Raw genomic sequence first — 18,490 nt, 5'->3', positions numbered from 1 at the left:
CGTTTGTGTGACTGTGATAACAAAAGTAGATAGTCTAGGTGTCGACTGGGAATGAAACAGCGTGGCAGGTGAGATTATCACATTCCATTTGACTTTATTGCCGGTATGCATTTTATTTCATTATTTTTATTTGAAAGAAACATTTTAAAAAAATGTAACTGAATATGTTTTGAACCTTTAAAATATCTGTGTTTTAATAAATATATGTATGTCTATATAGACAAGGCTACATTGGTCATTAAAATACTTCATTAAAATATCTACATCTATTAATTTTTCTTATTTCTTATCATTAGTATATACAGGTGTTATTATACATGAAAAAACTGTCATGGGGTCCCCATATTGATGAAACTATTTTAAAAAATTAAACAAAACATTAGGGTTTATTAAAAGAAATGTCTACAAAGCAAATAAGAACATGAAACTAAAATGTTATTTAACCTTGGTTTGGCCAATATAGAATATGCATCCTCTGTTTGGGACCCCTCAACTCAAGAAAACATTAAGAAACTGGAACAGACACAAAATAGAGCAGTGAGATTTATGACAAACGAATATTCACATTTGACTAGAGTAACACCTTTAGTAAAATCACTAAATTTAGAAAGCCTTCAGGACAGAAGACTCAAAAGTAAAGTAGCAATTATACATAAAACACTGAACCATAATTTTCAAATACAAATAACAAAATCTAATAAAATACTCAGAAAGACACAAAGATAAAGGCACATTCCTCGCTAGGACAAATATGTACAAACACTCCTTCTTCCCTAGTGCTATTAGAGCATGGAATGGGTTGCCTGAGCTAGCCAGGAAAACCAGCGACTTGGCAGAATTTAGGTCATTGGTTAACACGGATGACTAGATGCATGGCGCGTAGGAAGTAATCATCTTCTTTTTTGAAGTAACGTCTATATTTATTAATTATATATTATAGCTTTTATATAACGATACTTTCATGCTTATAGCATGCTCAGAGCGCTTTTGATCCAATCTCATTAGTGGACCAGTTGGGGGGGGGGGGCGGAAGGGGTATCTAGGAGTTGTTTTTCCGTGCTGCCTTTAGGCGCTCAGTAAATACAACTCTGCCCGAGTCGGGTGTCGAACCTCGGGCCTTCTAGGTATCCAAGCTAAGTTCAAGCGCACTTAGCCTCTCGACCCATTATATTATATAAGATAAGATAGTAAAACGTAGTGATTTTCCGGTACAAGGGACTGGACAGCTTAGAGTTTGTCTCTAATATACACACACAACTACATTAACCCATGACTCTCGTAGGACGTAATTACCTTCTGTGAAGAAATGTTGGTAATTAATACGTTAAAAAAGAAAATATTATTTGTGTCCGAGAACAAATTAGTAACATAGGAAAGGTTTGTTTCCCTTTAATTGCCATTTTTGTTTTTTAAGGTATTAGCAGAGTTGCCTAATTACAAGTCGCGAGGGCATACGTAGTATCGCCTTTGCTACATCACTCCACCTTACATTGCTGTGCCTTATATATATATATAAAAACAGCACTAATAAGTTATATAGCGCTGTTGATAAACATAAAGTGGGTTCAGGGAACTGTAAGAACATAAGCAATAAAACGAGGAGGGAAAAACATTTTTAGGCAACTAAATCTTAATGTTCTTTAATGTAGAGAAGCAAGCAGTCTCAGAGAGTTCCAAACCTTTGGCCCGTGTACTGAAAAGTCCCTCAAAACTAAGGGGAAAAACGTGAATGTGTCTATGGAGCGATAAGTTTACCAACATTACTAATTGGAGTCCACACATGAGAGTAGTAACAAAGTCTTGAATCACGTAGATATGTGTAAGATATCTGGCACTGTATGCTCTCAGGTCAGTGGCTTAGCTAGGGTGGGGAGAGGGGGGTCCAAATATAAAAATTCCTCCGGGGCCCCAAATAATTTTTTTGCATTAAATATTACGCCATTATCTCATGTCATGATGTCGAATGTCAAAATGCAGGGGCCCCTAAAGAGGTAAAGCACCCCAGGCCCCCAAATCAATAGCTACGCCACTGTCTCAGGTCTCGTTGCGTGGATGACATTCTTAAAAATTATCAGAACCATTTTGTTTTGGACTTTATGCTGGTTTAACAAGAGTCTGGTCGAATTCAACATACACTTGACACAAAACAATGGATCTTGATAAAATGGCTTTTCAACGACCCCACTGTCAGAAGAAATCTCATTAACATCTTCTTTTGTCGGGATCCCGTCTTCTTGAGCCAGAACGAGGCTGAGGTCAGAGAACTAGAGGAAGTCCTTCGTATTCCTACACTATACCGCCACATAACGTTCCTTCTGCTGTCATCACTTCTTGCGTGATCTCGACGACTTGCTAGCTCATCTTCTTAGTGCGATGTGCTTCAAAAACTGCTCTTATACAAGACAGGTTATTATGTGAGTATTGAATTAAAGCTGAAGTCTTGTGCTATTCATGTAAATACTCATGCAATTTCTCATAGCTGTGACCTACAATATATTGGCCAAGGCTGAGAAAGACTCAGAAAGCAATCGTCTTGGCTCTTGGTTATTTGCAAAAATAGCAATTCATTAAAGTCTTTAGGGATTAGGCTTCAATGTTCTTAAATACACTCACAAACGCCTTTTTTTTTACATTGGTAATTTTTTTTTTCATCTTTTATGTGATGCTTGGATGTTTCTAGGTTTATCTAGATTTAAAATGACGTCTGAAATAAGCTGAGGAGAAATAGAAAGATGGTCATTGCGGGATAAAAGCACAATTCCGACTTCTACATTCCGCCAGATGTGAGTATACCATACACATATGAGGCTTACCACATTAGAATAGTGTGTTATGTATGTTTCTCTGTCTATGTCTGTGTAATCAACAACATCACTCTCAATCAAACACAGAAATGTAAACCAATTCATACTAATATAAATTTACTTAATAATACAGGATTATTTTATTATTTTAATAAAGATTTTTTAAAAAATATTAATATTGTCTTTAATTTAAAAAATGTTATCTTTTCTTGTATATTACAGACGTTACCTCAAAAAAAAATTACACCCTACTCATTTTATCTGTTAATCTAGTCATGCATGTTAATCAATGATTTAAACTCTGCCAAGTCGTTGGTTTTCCTGGCTGATTCAGGCAACCCATTCCATTCTCTGATGGCACTAGGGAAGAAAAAGCACTTGTACGAATTTGTTCTAGCGTATGGAAGAAGAAATGTGCCTTTATCTTGCTGTGTCTTTCTGAGTATTTCATTAGGTTTTGTTTTTCTATTTGTGAATAATGGTTTCGTGTTTCATGTGTTATAGCTACTTTACTTTTTATTCTTCTGTCCTGAAGTGTCTCAAAGTGATACACCTCTAGACCTAGTATCATAATTTTAAGTCTGTTGGTATGAAGATAAGGCCATCAGAAAATATCTGCAAGATATCGAAAATTATTACATATCAAATTTTTTCTTGGCGGTAACTCTAAGAACAAGCAGATGGACCATAAATACACTTAACTAGGTGAATCTTTAATGGCTTCAGCGAAACCTGAAGTTTTATGTGCACTATGAAAATATATTGGTTTTATTATTACCATAAGTGCATTTCGTAGATTTTTAAGTACAATGAAATACTAAAAGTAAAACATAGACATTTATTATTGAAACTATTTTGACATAGCCTAATACAAATGTCAAGAACCAACATTTTAACATCTGACATAAGGCATGATAAGGAATGCAGATTGTAAATACATATATTTCTTTATAAGGCCGATGATCAGTGAGGAATGCAGTATTCCCGTGGCTGCGCAGTCCCAAAATATATTACTTTACATTACAAGGAATTCGACAAAAACATTAATCTATATAAAGACACTAGCCGGACATGACTCGCGGCATGCGGGCCTTAATTTGGGTATTACCGATGTACTGGATTGAATTTAGATCTATGCCAAACGTGGAGAATGTTCCCATATCATTTTTAAATTTTGTCACGAAAATAAAAGTAGAGGGTGAAAATGGGTTTTACTCGTTTAGCCGACATATTCCTATCAATACCTCTTTTCACACTCTACTTTTATTTTCGTGACATAGACCTAACTTCCATTCAGTAGATCAGTAATACTCAAACTAAAGCCCGCAGGTCATATCCGGCTAGTGAAATATAAAATACTACGAAAACGGGCTCACCCGATTTGTTAAAAAATTTCGCTCTTTAATAAAGGTACTTTTTGTCTATTTTTAGGGCCCGGTGTGGGAGGGACAGTAAACATAAACTACTGTCTCCGCTATGATCTAAGTGACATTTATGCCAAGTTTTATCAAGATTGGTCATACAGTTTTGATTTTTATTCGGGACATATATACATACGTACATACATACATACGCCTTACTTTGTGCTTTATATTGCAGATAGATTTCGAAACATAACCTTGAACTACTTGGAATGAGTTCTAAAGACCATCACGTGGACAGTCACCAGGCTGGCCACTCACCATCGAGAAGAAACAGTCACGTCATCGACGCCAGCCACAACGTAACTCACCACCAGCATCAGCACCAACCCCATCCGGACGGGCAAGCTTACCACGGGCCCGAAAGAATCCGTCGCTTGAGTCAACACTCTAAGGAAACCACCTTTACGGTAATGAAAGAGCGCAAGTCTTATGTTAAATTGATCAAAATAGCCAAGCTGTAACGTATACAGAACAACGCCGCTCGAATAGTCCTTAAAAAAAACTAGACAAGATTCTGCTACTACGCTCTTGCGCACGCTCCATTGGCTTCCCGTGAAAGCGAGAATCGATTACAAGGTCGCCACACTTTGTCATCAGTGTATATATAACAATAAGATGCCCTTGTACCTTAGCGAACTGATTACTTCATATGTCCACCAGAGTCCAGAGAGCCCTGCGCTCAATGGACTCAACGCTTTTAGTAGTGCCACGTTTCTCCCTCAAAAGCTACGGTCTGCTGGCTTTTTTAGTTCACGGATCAAAGGTTTGGAACTCACTCCCCATTGATCTCAGACAGACAACATGCTACACCACTTTTAAGAAGAACATTAAGACCTATCTGTTTAAAACTTTTTTAGATTAACTGTCATTTTAGCTGTCGTGTTTGTGTTTGTAATGTTATTACAGCGCCTTGAGCCTACATTTTTGTTTGTTAACAGCGCTTTATAAATAAAATTATTCTTCTTCTTATTATTATTATCATAATTATTATTATTATTATTATTATTATAGCTTTTATATAGCGCCACTTTCATGCTTATAGCATGCTCAGAGCGCTTCTGGTCCAATCTCATTTGTGGACCAGTGGGGGGGGGGAGGGGGTATCTAGGAGTTGGTATCGAGTCGGGTGTCGAACCTCGAGCCGCCTTCTAGGTAGCCAAGCCAAGCCAAGTTCAAGCGCACTTGGCCTCTCGACCACAGGAATTAAAGAGTCATATTTATAACCTTACAATCTTCAGTGGGGATCTGAGTTTACCCACAATGGGGAGTGGTTTGACTAAGGTTTTTCGATATCCCCAGTATCAGAATTGTTACTGGGTACGACGCATTCCTCTACTACTACGTCGGGGGACGGGCTAGATAGAGCCTAGCTCATGGGCGCAAAAGAGCCGCCCGACTCAGCCCGATAAGGCCGTGCCAGTCAGCCCAATTTTGCCCATTAGAGAGACCCGCGAATCAGCCAAGCTCCAGGAGAACCCGACCAACCCTCGAGTTGGTGTCCAGCGCTATCCGCTTTTCGGAGAACCCGTAAGTCTGTTACTCACCGTTGCCCCGGGGCCTCACGGGGGGGGGGTCTAAACATAACCCCTTTGTTTGCACTTTTACACTTGCCGGCTGCTCATTCATCAGCGCCAAGCAACCAGTACTCTTGGCCACCCCTCTAAGGAGCGGGGTGTTCACTCGGCGACCGCGATGAGGTGGTACTGGAACGCCGAGTCAGTGGGGATCATCCTCTCCGACCGTCCATTCTATCCCGCTACTGCATTTTTCGTTTCTTTTACAAACTTGACACAGAGACAAATAGTTCGTACGTTTTGGATGCTCCTTCAGAATATTAGATTGCTACATCTGTCAGGTTCTTTTCTTGGCTCCTCTAGGCTGTGATGGAAACGTGTGATGGACCTCATTCACCAATCGTAAACAAACATTTAGCCACGTGATTCTTTATCTCTTCTATACAAATTACGTAATCCAGGCTGTCACGTGATACGTTTTTCCCCCATTGTTTTATCACGTATTATCACGTGGCTAAATGTTGTTTGTTTACGATTGGTGAATGAGGTCCATTTGTATTATTTCGACCTCCACAGATCTACAAACTTGACAAAACTTGAGGACTTTTAAATAAATAATCTAGAAACGTTACTAAACAAGAAAAAAAAAAACACTTCACAAACTTCAGCTCAATAAAAACATTAAGTCAAATATCCAATAAGTTAAATATCCAATAAGTTAAATATCCAATAAATTAAATATCCAATAAGTTAAATATCCAATAAGTTAAATATTCTTCTTCTTCTTCTTCATTGTTCTCATTGTTATGTTGGAGTGTTCATATGACTAGACCAATACATGAGATGAACTGCGCAGTGGTTTCCAAATCAGGGAGCTCTCCATATAGTTTTCTTTCTATTGGGGTGTTTTGGGGGCCAGTGTCTTATACGGGCCTCTTGGTAAAGAGAGCAGTTTTGGAGGACGTGGTCGGCATTTTCTGGTGATACTCCACATGGGCAGAATTCACTGGTTCCAATTTTGAGCTTCCAGTACATGTGTTAGTTAAATATCAAATAAGTTAAATATCCTTCTTCTTCTTCTTCATTGTTGTCATTGTTATGTTGGAGTGTTCATATGACTAGACCAATACATGAGATGAACTGCGCGGTGGTTTCCAAATCAGGGAGCTCTCCATATTATTTTCTTTCTATTGGGGTGTTTTGGGGCCAGTGTCTTATACGGGCCTCTTGGTTAAGAGAGCAGTTTTGGAGGACGTGGTCGGCATTCTCTGGTGATACTCCACATGGGCAGATTTCACTGGTTCCAATTTTGAGCTTCCAGTACATGTGTTAGTTAAATATCCAATAAGTTAAATATCCAATAAGTTAAATATCCAATAAGTTAATTATCCAATGAGTTAATTATCCAATGAGTTAATTATCCAATGAGTTAATTATCCAATAAGTTAAATATCCAATAAGTTAAATATCCAATAAGTTAAATATCCAATAAGTTAAATATCCAATAAGTTAAATATCCAAATAAGTTGAATATCCAATAAGTTAAATATCCAATAAGTTAAATATCCAATAAGTTAAATATCCAATAAGTTAAATATCCAATAAGTTAAATATCCAATAAGTTAAATATCCAATAAGTTAAATATCAAATAAGTTAAATATCAAATAAGTTAAATATCCAATAAGTTAAATATCCAATAAGTTAAATATCCAATAAGTTAAATATCCAATAAGTTAAATATCAAATAAGTTAAATATCAAATAAGTTAAATATCAAATAAGTTAAATATCAAATAAGTTAAATATCCAATATCTCAGACACAGTTGTAGCCATTTAAAACTAACGTCTTGTTCCAGCACAAGATAACAAGTGACACGCTCTCTCCAACATACAAGGAATGCTAAAAACATTCCGTTCACATCACATGCAGACTGTTCACATCACGTGCAGACTGTTCACATCACGTGCAGACTGTTCACATCACGTGCAGACTGTTCACATCACGTGCAGACTGTTCACATCACGTGCAGACTGTTCACATCACGTGCAGACTGTTCACATCACATGCAGACTGTTCACATCACGTGCAGACTGTTCACATTCATAACCTGGGAGTACACAAACAAAGGGATATAACTATACAAATAAACAATACATTCAATCTCTACTTACGTGCCCCTGACAACATTCTTGCCCCCAAGCCTCTCACGGTACGACTGGTGATGGCGGCGTCGGGGTTCGAACCCGGGATCATTGAGACGTCAGCGCATCCCGCACGACCAGGCAGCTCTCCCAAACTGGGGTTTTAATCACAGTTATTGAACAATCTAATTTGCTTTGCTATGAGACAATACATTTTTAATTTCTGGTTTTTGGTTCAGGAGGGAGGGGGGTTATCCTTCTTATTTGATTTCATTATTGACTTTGTTTTGTGTCATTTAAATATTTGAAATAACAAAATGCACAAATGTGCTGAACTGTTGTATTCTGGTTAAGGTTTCAAAAAAATCGCAGCCCCGCTCAAAAGATCTGAATTCGCCTTTGCTCGCTCATGCATTTACAACTTTTTCAAATCGGTAATGTCTAAGGTGGGTATTTTTATTACAGCTAATCTGGTAATGTCTTAGGGGGTGTTTTTATTACAGCTAATCTGGTAATATGAAACCGAGTTTTAATTAAAACGTTTTGACAAAAAAGATTTATGAAATAAAACGGGAAAGTGACTCCGAGGGCGGAGCTGGCGTTACATTTGTTATCAATTTTCTTGACATAATTGGCATGGCTTGAAATATTTCTCGTATGACCATCCAGACCTCGAGAAAAATGCTTGAAATGTTGTGCGTACATGACGCTGTGGGTTGAAGTATTTCCTGTGTCAATATGGCGCCGGTCTCACAGTCCCAACCTCGCTGACACTTTCACTGTAGACACGATAATTTAAAATGTGGTTTTGTTTCCTACATTATGATGTATTCTTGTAACACGATATACCGATAACCCAGATTGAAGATAATAACAATAATAATAATAATAGAAATTAGAAATATAATTCAACAAGATTCGGCCATTTTGACATGCGTGTGAGTGTGAGTATGTGTGTGTGTGTGCCACTATTTTTATTTGAAGAGATAGACCTGCGTAGTATTTTCTCCAAATGCGCGTAACATGCGGATTCGGAAGAGCCGTAATTATAGATCAAAACAACTTAAAGAAACAATGAAGTGACATAGTGTTGATATACTTTGAGTTTAATACCGCCAAACTCAAACCTTAAACAATATAGGCCTACATACAGCACATGTACAAGGTAGAGACAGGAGACATTAATAATGATCAATAAACAAACCCACTGTTTACTTTAAACTGGCGAGATCTAGATCTTACTTCTAGTGGGTGGAGACTAGATAGGCTAAGTACGAGTAGCGAACCAGGCCCAGTCGGGCTTCCCTGGGTGAGCTTTTGTTTTTTTTTCTCTCACTCGGGGTTGGGATGGAAAGAACGCACGGAGCCCAGTCCAAAAAGTCCGCCACGGCGTTCCACAAAGGGGGCCGTCATCAGTATCCCGTTAGCTGGAGTGGCGGTCCTTGCACGGAACAGTGGCGGTTACAGTATAGGAATATGAGACAAGCTCCCCGCAGTCAGCACTGTTCTCGGCCACTTATAGCGAGAGGGACCCAGGAACGGGGACGGTGCGCTGTGTACACGGCACGGCCCGGTCCGGCCCAGTCAACCGATATGACCGTCTACCGTAGCCCTCAGACAGGACAGGGGTGAAGAGCCCCATGTCCAGGCCAGGTGGTTAATAAAAGCCTTTCTATCCATCAACGGGATAATGGCGCCTACGGCGCCGACGCCCTACTGGACTTCACTGAAGATCTAACTTGCTAACCAATGAGCTCCAAGCTCCCTCTAAATTTCTCCCGTCTTTTATACAGTATTCATTGAATCTTCTAGAAGTCACGTCACGCCACCTTATGACACACTTACCGATACTAGATTAGAGATTACAACAAAATATTTATTACACACTCTTTATTTATTGAATCATTACGAGTCATGGAATGGGTTGCCTGAGCTAGCCAGGAAAACCAGTGACTTGGCAGAATTTAAGTCATTGGGAGTTTATATGCATGACTAAATGCATGACACGTATGACGTAATCTTCTTCTTTTTTGATGTAACGTCTGTATTATATAAGATAAGATAAGAGTCTATGTTACCATAGATAAAATCTTCCAGCCATTTTAGAGTAGGCCTAACCTAGGGCCACACATTAATAGATCTTAGTGGAATGTTAATAACATTAATCCCACCCCGAATTCAATCAACAATAGATTACATATTCATTGAAACTATTTATCTTTTCTTATAAATTGATGAAAATAAAAATATTTACATCTTACAAGTATCCATGCGTTAATCTAGTTATCTTTGTTATTTAGAAGCTTAAACTATGCTAAGTGGTTGGTTTTCATGGCTGATTCCGGCAACCCATTCTTCCACAAGGGAAGATACACATATGTACATATTTAGCATCATCATCATCATCATCACCAAACTCCATTTGAGTGAGGGCTTGAGAGGCTCAAATCCTCTCTTGCAAAAGCCCTGGACAGAAACCCTGCTGTCTTGCGTAGTGCATAAATGTCGCCATACAGGTCGAGAAGTTTGGGTTTCCCAGACCTGTCGAGACGGAGATCAGCAAGTCTGGGGCAGTCAAACAGAATATGAGGCACGGTTTCCTCTTCTTCCCCGCAGCGGGGGCACCGTGAATGAAAATTTGGCCATAACCGCGAGAAATATGAGCCAACAGGACAATGGCCTGTCCTGCACTTGCTCAGGCCTGGACAGCCTCCACCACGGGGAAGTGCGGTCAGGGCGCCTCATGCGCCCCCAGACTCCACGGGCTTTTGGGACTTGTCCCAGCACTCAAACCACTTTTCCATTTCTGTTTTTTGTATTATAGCAAGGGCTTGATGAAAGCTTACAGCCTGTTCAGTGGGTGGAATTATCCCTCCCTGGTGGGCCAAAGAGTCTGCAATTGTGTTGCCAGTCACATATTAACCATAGCATATGAAATAAAAAATATACCTTTATATTTGTGTTTTTTAGAATCAATTTCTAGTATTTAAAATATTACCACTTATAGTCTGTCCTGAAGTGTTTCTAATTTTGTGATCTTACATTATGGTGTTTCACTAGTCCAGTGATTCCCAAAGTGGTCTATATAGACCCCCAGGGGTCTACGAAGACTTCCAAGGGGTCTACGAAAGTTAAAAAGGGAATTGGGGGTCTATGAGATGTGCAAGGGGGTCTACGATAAAGAATCTCAATTCAACATGTCGTGACTTTAATTTTGACAATTGGAATTTTTTCATACACACATTTATGTTTGTACCTTAGAAAATCTTTAAAATTTTTATCCTGCTGATTAAATGAAAAATTGTTTTGTTTAATTTAATGACTATATTTAAATAGTGTAGTTTTGTCTAGTTATAACTTAAAAATAAATAAATGTAGACTGTACAGCGTTAAATATTTAAAATTGAACTTCATTACTTTCTTGTCAAACAAGCGAGTGTTAATGTGCCATTTTTTTATGATGCTATGAAACCAATTAAGCTGGAGGATCATTTGAGATGATACCACCCTAATAAAAAGATAAAAGTTTGCAACACTCAAAGATAAAGTTCAGAATACACCCACAAAAATTCTCTTTGACATGACATTGAGAAAATGATTATAGTAAAATAGTGAAAACCTCACACGATAGGCAAATTATTGATTTTACTAGCCATTGTTTAAATAGTAAAAACTCTTACACAAACTTATATCATTAAAAGAATTTCATGTTTGGGTTTTGTGACAGGTGTCTTGTTTTGGGACTTTTGATGAAGAATGCAATTTTGAAGGCATTGGCGGCATTCTCTGGTGACACTCCAAAAGGACAAATTTCAATGGTCCCAATTTTGAGCTTCCGGAACATATGTTTTCTCATTATGATGTGTACGGTTCTGATGTGAAAAGTTTTATGTGGTTCTATCGGAATAGTTTATAATAGGTGTCATCTTTCTTGTATATCGAATGAGAGCTTGTCCATTTCTCGTTTTTACAATTCACTATTAGTTTCTTCATTTCTACCTGATAAAGAGCGATGTTCAAGTGTGTATTTGTTTTCTCATATTTGGCAAGTGTGTCAGCCTTCTATTTAAACATTGGAGAACAGGTCACACAGTATGTTTTGTACAAAATCTTTTGGATGTTCCTTCAGTTCCTAACATCCTAACCCAAATCTCCCGACGGGAGAGGCAAGGTGACCACCGAACATCAGTCCAGGCATCATGAGTTGTTTCATTTAGGATACATCAGAGTTTGTCAAGGTTTGAATGACTATTTTTAATATTGGTCAAGAAAAAATTTAACTGTTTGGCGAACTTAGCCGATTCGCTAGCATGGTAACTATTAGCTCCAGTGCTCCTATTAGTTACAATGAACTTAATTTTTAAATTATTTTTTCTCCATTGGGCCATTCAATGAGTATTCCAGCTCCTCCGTTTGTGGTGGCTTTCTGAGAAACATCCATGCAAACTCTGACTCATTGGTTGTTAGGGCAATGGATTTGTAGAAGAGTTCACTAAATTCTTGAGCTCTGTTGGAATATAGTCCAATTTTTCTTTCTTCTTATATAAGTCTTTGCAAACAACATATTTCTGCAATCAACATATTTCTCTATACAGCTGGCAGAGTCAACCTTGTCTGGTAATGATGTATTTTTTATTCAAATTATTATGGCTCAAGAAATCCACGAAAAACTGCTCTTTGTGAAAACTTTTACTGTGATACTTAAGGCACATTAATATTTAATGTTTTGAAGAACTACTTCATAAAACCACAAATCCCTATATGAAAAATAATTTCCGTAGTAACGGATGGTAAGCTTGCAAACCTTTAAAAAATGTGTATAGTGATAGTAACGATACATATTAACTGTTATATAATGGTTTAAATTTGAATTTTGTTAATACATTTATTTTAAAAAATTAATTCAACTTAAAATGTAGGTTTAAAAAACTTTTTCACTACTCGTGTCACTGGTTAGAAATTATTTGAAACAAAAATGTGTCATTTGAAATTGACGAATTTTCAAAAATTTAATATAACTTAAGCAGGGGGTCTACGGAAAACCAGAAAACATGGCAAGGGGTCTACGAGACAAAAAAGTTTGGGAACCACTGCACTAGTCAAATGGGAATATTCATTTGTTAGAAATGCCATAACTCTGCGTCTTTTTTTCAAAATTGAGTTCCAAAGTTATTTTCCAATTCTGTCCTTTGCATAATACAATGTAAATGTGAACATTTGTCCAGGGTCTAAGTTACCAAAGTCACCATCTCGAAGTGGGTGACAAGGAACACAGAAGGACAAGTCGTTATTCCTTTAGCACTGAAGGGGGAGATCATCATGACGGCCTACGAAGGGCAAGTCAATTTAGGTGAGTTATCGAACTTTTTACATCAGCAGATTATTGATTACTTTGTATTAAGAATGTTAACATTTTATGTGCAATTCTTCAAGTTTGTTCTTTTTAAAGTTCACCATTATTGCATATAAATATATTTATTGCACAATGCTGAAACTCGAATGCCTTGTGTTTCTTTAACATAGCCGAGACAACTATCTAAAAAATTCTCTAGGGAGACATCACGGGAGAAGAAGTATCTATCGTAGAGAAGTAAGTAGTTTCAGTTTTATTGATCTACCACAAACCACTTAAATAGGCCAACAAAGCATTACTTGATCTGCACTCAGCAGTTGTGATTGAATTAGTATTATCGGTACCTTTCATTGTCACACTATAATGTACTTATACACCTTCTCAGTACAACTTATACAGTGGATCAATCTTTAACTTTTACAGTGGATCAATCTTCAACTTATACACAATTCTCTTGAAGTGATTTGAAGGCATCGCTGCCCACTACTCATTATTGTTTCAATGATTTCATATTGGATCCTTTCAACACCAAATGGGGCGCCAACAGCCTTTCAGCTCACCAACAAGTATAAGAAAAAATTAAATGTGCATTTGATTCTGGAATTACGTTGTAATTACAATTGTGTACTTCTAGACGTGAATCTAGTGGCACAACATCCAAGCATGCATGTTAGGGTGAATATGTAAAGGCAGCACCAGAGACCAAATTTAAATAGGAGAAGATAGTGCAAGAGGGGGTGGGACTGGGTGGGTCTTGTGACCCTTGACCTTTGACATCAGCAGACGAATAAACAGTAATCAAGAGGATTCTTTTTTTTTTTGGCCGGGAGAGGGGGGGGGGGGAATCTGGATGATCGAAAGGTTTGTTCGCTTGGTACCATGCCGTTGCTAGACGAATCGGATGTTCATGGTTCCTGCCCTGGTCAGAATCGCTCTCTGTGTAGTACACTTAACTTTTTTTAAAGCTAAATTTAATGCATCAATATGATATCTTAGTGTGCCTCAACGGTCTAATAGATTGAAAGATAGATGTGAAAGTGAAGAGGTGAAGGTAAAAAAGTGAATATGAAGAAGTGAAGAAGTAAATACGAAGAAGTGAAAGTAAAGAAGTGAAGATGAAGAAGTGAAGGTAAAGAAGTGAAGATGAAGAAGTGAAGTTAAAGAAGTGAAGATGAAGACGTGAAGGTAAAGAAGTGAAGATGAAGAAATGAAGGTAAAGAAGTGAAGATGAAGAAGTTAAGATGAGGAAGTGAAGATAAAGAAGTGAAGGTAAAGAAGTGAAGGTAAAGAAGTGAAGGTAAAGAAGTGAAGGTAAAGAAGTGAAGATGAAGAAGTGAAGATGAAGAAGTGAAGATGAAGAAGTGAAGGTAAAGAAGTGAAGATGAAGAAATGAAGGTAAAGAAGTGAAGATGAAGAAGTGAAGATGAAGAAGTGAAGATAAAGAAGTGAAGGTAAAGAAGTGAAGGTAAAGAAGTGAAGTTAAAGAAATGAAGGTAAAGAAGTGAAGATGAAGAAGTGAAGATAAAGAAGTGAAGATGAAGAAGTGAAGGTAAAGAAGTGAAGGTAAAGAAGTGAAGATGAAGAAGTGAAGGTAAAGAAGTGAAGATGAAGAAGTGAAGGTAAAGAAGTGAAGATGAAGAAGTGAAGGTAAAGAAGTGAAGATGAAGAAATGAAGGTAAAGAAGTGAAGATGAAGAAGTGAAGATGAAGAAGTGAAGATAAAGAAGTGAAGGTAAAGAAGTGAAGGTAAAGAAGTGAAGGTAAAGAAGTGAAGGTAAAGAAGTGAAGATGAAGAAGTGAAGATGAAGAAGTGAAGATGAAGAAGTGAAGGTAAAGAAGTGAAGATGAAGAAATGAAGGTAAAGAAGTGAAGATGAAGAAGTGAAGATGAAGAAGTGAAGATAAAGAAGTGAAGGTAAAGAAGTGAAGATGAAGAAGTGAAGGTAAAGAAGTGAAGATGAAGAAGTGAAGGTAAAGAAGTGAAGATGAAGAAGTGAAGGTAAAGAAGTGAAGATGAAGAAGTGAAGATGAAGAAATGAAGATGAAGAAGTGAAGATAAAGATGTGAAGGTAAAGAAGTGAAGATGAAGAAGTGAAGATGAAGAAATGAAGATGAAGAAGTGAAGATAAAGAAGTGAAGGTAAAGAAGTGAAGGTAAAGAAGTGAAGGTAAAGAAGTGAAGATGAAGAAGTGAAGGAAAGAATTGAAGAAATAAATATGAAGAAGTGAAAGTAAAGAAGTGATGATGAAGAAGTGAGGGTGAAGCATTGACAATGAACTTGCGATGAAGAAGTGAAGTTAAACAAAAAGAAGGTAAAGAAGTGAAGGTGAAGAAAATCAACACGTTTTATCATTTGACGCTGCCAACTCAGACATGTTGTATCTAGTTGATTATCTATAAAATGTAGAATAATACTAATAATACTAATCTATTAGGTTTTCTATGAGTACTTAAATGTTATGTTTATGACTACTTTAATATTGTCTCATGATTGTTATGTTGTTGTCATTGACCAGCATGACCTACACAGCGAAGGAACATCCGGGGAACAGCCTCGCCACATCGACTACGAGAACACGTACAAGCTGGAGCCGGAAGCGACCTTTAACCCGGAGAGGGTAGAGTCCATCATTGGTACGGTCCTGAAAGAAAACTTGGAGGGTCAGACCTACCAGAGGCACCTCATGGGCAACCGTTGCCTATTGTTAAGCGACATCATTAAAGTAAGTATTTTAGGCATTCGTGGTCTGTTAAGTGATATTAGAGCACGGAATGGGCTGAATGAATCAGTTAAGAAAACTAGTGACTTAACAGTTTAACTCTCTTGGAGGTCGAATGACGATTTGCCAGGGGTCGCCTAAGACCATCGAAAATATGGATTGTTATTGTCTATTCTTCTATTGCTGTATCTGTGTGTGTCGGGGGGGGGGGGTCGAGACAGAGTGGGGGATTGTAAAAAGGGGTCGCCGAGCATAAAAGGTTGAGAACCGCTGCTCTACAGTCACCCAAGCAAGTGCCCCTTTACCTGCGTTGCATGTGATCTGGAAACAGGGCCGGTCCTACAGATTGTGGGGAACTATGCGAAACAGATTGCGCGGGGCCAGTCTGGGTAGGGATAAGGATAATAAGTGAAAATTAAGATTAAAATAAATAAAATAAAAATAAATTCGTCTTTGCATTTTATTCTTACTTTACTAAGTACAAAATCACGATCAAATTTACTTTACGAGCAATCTACAGTAGATGATAGTTTTCCAACAAAAAGCCGATAAAAATTCAGATTTGCCTTTTAGATTTACTATCGACTAGAAAAATATCGCTTTTTTTAATATGCCAGTGACTATTACAATAAATTAAGTAATTTGAACTTCTTGTTTTGGTTAAAATCATTAAAATTCGCCCTATTATTGCATTTTTATTAAATGAAAGTTGACAATGCTATTTTTTAAGCGTGAGTAGGATTGGCGTTTTCCATATCGAATGACACCCCGAAATGACAATTTGGTATGTTTTTAAGGAGATTCGCATGAGTTTTGAGAAGATTTTAATACATTTCAGAAGATTTTCCTTTTTTGTTCGTATATGTTGCAATTTCAAGAGAATTCCAGGAACCCTTTAATAAAAAGTTAAAATGGTTTAATTGTATAATTTACACCTAGAATTATCGCGGGGCCTGTAAAAGTTTGGGCTCACTGCGGCCGCATAGGTTGCAGTGGTCTAAGACCGGCCCTGCCTGGAAAGTCTCTCAAGAATGGGTCTCTACAGTCACCAAAGCAAGTACCCCTTTACCTGCATTGTATGTGGCCTGGAATGTCTCTCAAGAATGGGTCTCTACAGTCACCAAAGCAAGTACCCCTTTACCTGCATTGTATGTGGCCTGGAATGTCTCTCAAGAATAGGGCTCTACAGTAACCAAAGCAATTGCCCCTTTACCTGCATTGTATTTGGCCTGGAATGTCTCTCAAGAATATGGCTCTACAGTCACACAAAAGGTTCTACGACTGATGGATGCCAATAACTAGTCTGCGAATTAGAAACAGCGCATTTAAAGAACTTGCTAGCAGATTTAAAAAAAAATGCTTTCTGTCACTTATCTAGTAGCTGATAAATAGTCTACTATAGTTAATAACAAATATTAGCAAATAATCGTATATCGTTAATGGTGGGCTTTTAAAATCACATTTTTTAAAATAATTTTTTTTCCTCAGGAGAGAGTGAAGAAATTGAATCTGCCTCGATTTAAAATCGTGTGCGTTGTTTTGATTGGTGAGAACAAGAAGCAGACGGTAATGATCTCTTCCCGCTCTCTCTGGAACCAATCATGTGACAACTTTGCGTCATGCGAGTACTCCAAGGGAAACATTTACGCCGTAGGGATGGTGTTTGCTGTTTACCAGGAATAGTTTTAGAACCGCGATTAACGTCACTCCACAGCTTGTATTTTAATCTAGTGAATTTCCAGGAGGTCCTAGAAGTCTTGCTTTTATGTATATTAAAAACCTATTTTTAAATCAAATTTAATAAACTCTATGACTACATTGAAAATTTCCAGTCTGACATTTTTACTTTAAAAATTATTTGTTTTTCTTGATTAGTGCTGAGTATTGGGTGTTATTGTAGCTCTAGACAGTTGAACCAACCACACAGCTACACCTTGTATGCCATGTTGTAACCTTGAATTCCTCTTAATTATTATTATTATATTATTATAGCTTTTATATAGCGCTACTTTCATGCTTATAGCATGCTCAGAGCGCTTTGGTCCAATCTCATTTGTGGACCAGTGGGGGGGAGGGGGTATCTAGGAGTTGGTTTTCCGTGCTGCCTTTCGGCGCTCAGTAAACACAACTCTGCCCGAGTCGGGTGTCGAACCTCGAGCCCCCCTTCTAGGTAGCCAAGCCAAGCCAAGTTCAAGCGCACTTGGCCTCTCGACCACGCAAAATTAACTTTATTTTAAGAACAAATATTTACAGGCTTTCAATGTCAGTATAGAAATAAAAAAAAAAAGCAACAGAAATCAAACTTGAGATGTTATAGGAATTTGAATATTGTTTCTCAGCTCAAATTAAATCTACTTTTCTTGTCACTTATTCACATGGGTTTCTGCCTCATATTATCTTATAGATTGCAAAATATGTAGGTCACAGCTGGGTGATGCGCATCCACGGGAAATACTGTATTCCTCACTAATCTTCGGACTCGAAGACAAGCCTTATCTTATAGATTACAGACGTTACTTTAAAAAAAAAAGAAG

General features: G+C 37.7%; 3 protein-coding genes across 3 annotated transcripts in view; 2 read left to right on the top strand and 1 right to left on the bottom strand.

Annotated features, from left to right (window-relative positions):
- The window catches only part of LOC106067993 (2-iminobutanoate/2-iminopropanoate deaminase-like), a 434,175-nt gene that overhangs the window by 81,239 nt on the left and 334,446 nt on the right, over nucleotides 1–18,490 (bottom strand). The window lies entirely within an intron of this gene.
- LOC106074782 (uncharacterized) lies at nucleotides 4,431–13,532 on the top strand. The gene is made up of 3 exons (XM_056030637.1): nucleotides 4,431–4,635; nucleotides 13,111–13,235; nucleotides 13,409–13,532. The coding sequence occupies exons 1-3, from the start codon at nucleotides 4,438–4,440 to the stop codon at nucleotides 13,515–13,517; spliced, it is 432 nt and encodes a 143-aa protein (XP_055886612.1). The 5' UTR covers nucleotides 4,431–4,437; the 3' UTR covers nucleotides 13,518–13,532.
- On the top strand, nucleotides 15,687–17,781 carry LOC129926459 (dynein light chain Tctex-type 5-like). Its single transcript, XM_056030636.1, has 2 exons — nucleotides 15,687–15,959; nucleotides 17,445–17,781. Exons 1-2 carry the CDS (start codon nucleotides 15,696–15,698, stop codon nucleotides 17,637–17,639), a joined length of 459 nt encoding a protein of 152 aa, XP_055886611.1. The 5' UTR covers nucleotides 15,687–15,695; the 3' UTR covers nucleotides 17,640–17,781.

Source organism: Biomphalaria glabrata, chromosome 5 (assembly GCF_947242115.1).
Source record: "Biomphalaria glabrata chromosome 5, xgBioGlab47.1, whole genome shotgun sequence".
Lineage (NCBI taxonomy): Eukaryota > Metazoa > Mollusca > Gastropoda > Planorbidae > Biomphalaria > Biomphalaria glabrata.
Note: the sequence above shows the minus strand (reverse complement) of the source record. Positions and strands in the feature narration are given on the sequence as shown.

Coding starts and splice junctions, on each gene's coding strand:
- LOC106074782 (XM_056030637.1), top strand. CDS start 4,438: ATGAGTTCTAAAGACCATCACGTGGACAGTCACCAGGCTGGCCACTCA. Junction 4,636..13,110: donor CTAAGGAAACCACCTTTACG/GTAATGAAAGAG, acceptor ACATTTGTCCAG/GGTCTAAGTTACCAAAGTCA. Junction 13,236..13,408: donor CGAAGGGCAAGTCAATTTAG/GTGAGTTATCGA, acceptor TCTTTAACATAG/CCGAGACAACTATCTAAAAA.
- LOC129926459 (XM_056030636.1), top strand. CDS start 15,696: ATGTTTATGACTACTTTAATATTGTCTCATGATTGTTATGTTGTTGTC. Junction 15,960..17,444: donor TGTTAAGCGACATCATTAAA/GTAAGTATTTTA, acceptor TTTTTTCCTCAG/GAGAGAGTGAAGAAATTGAA.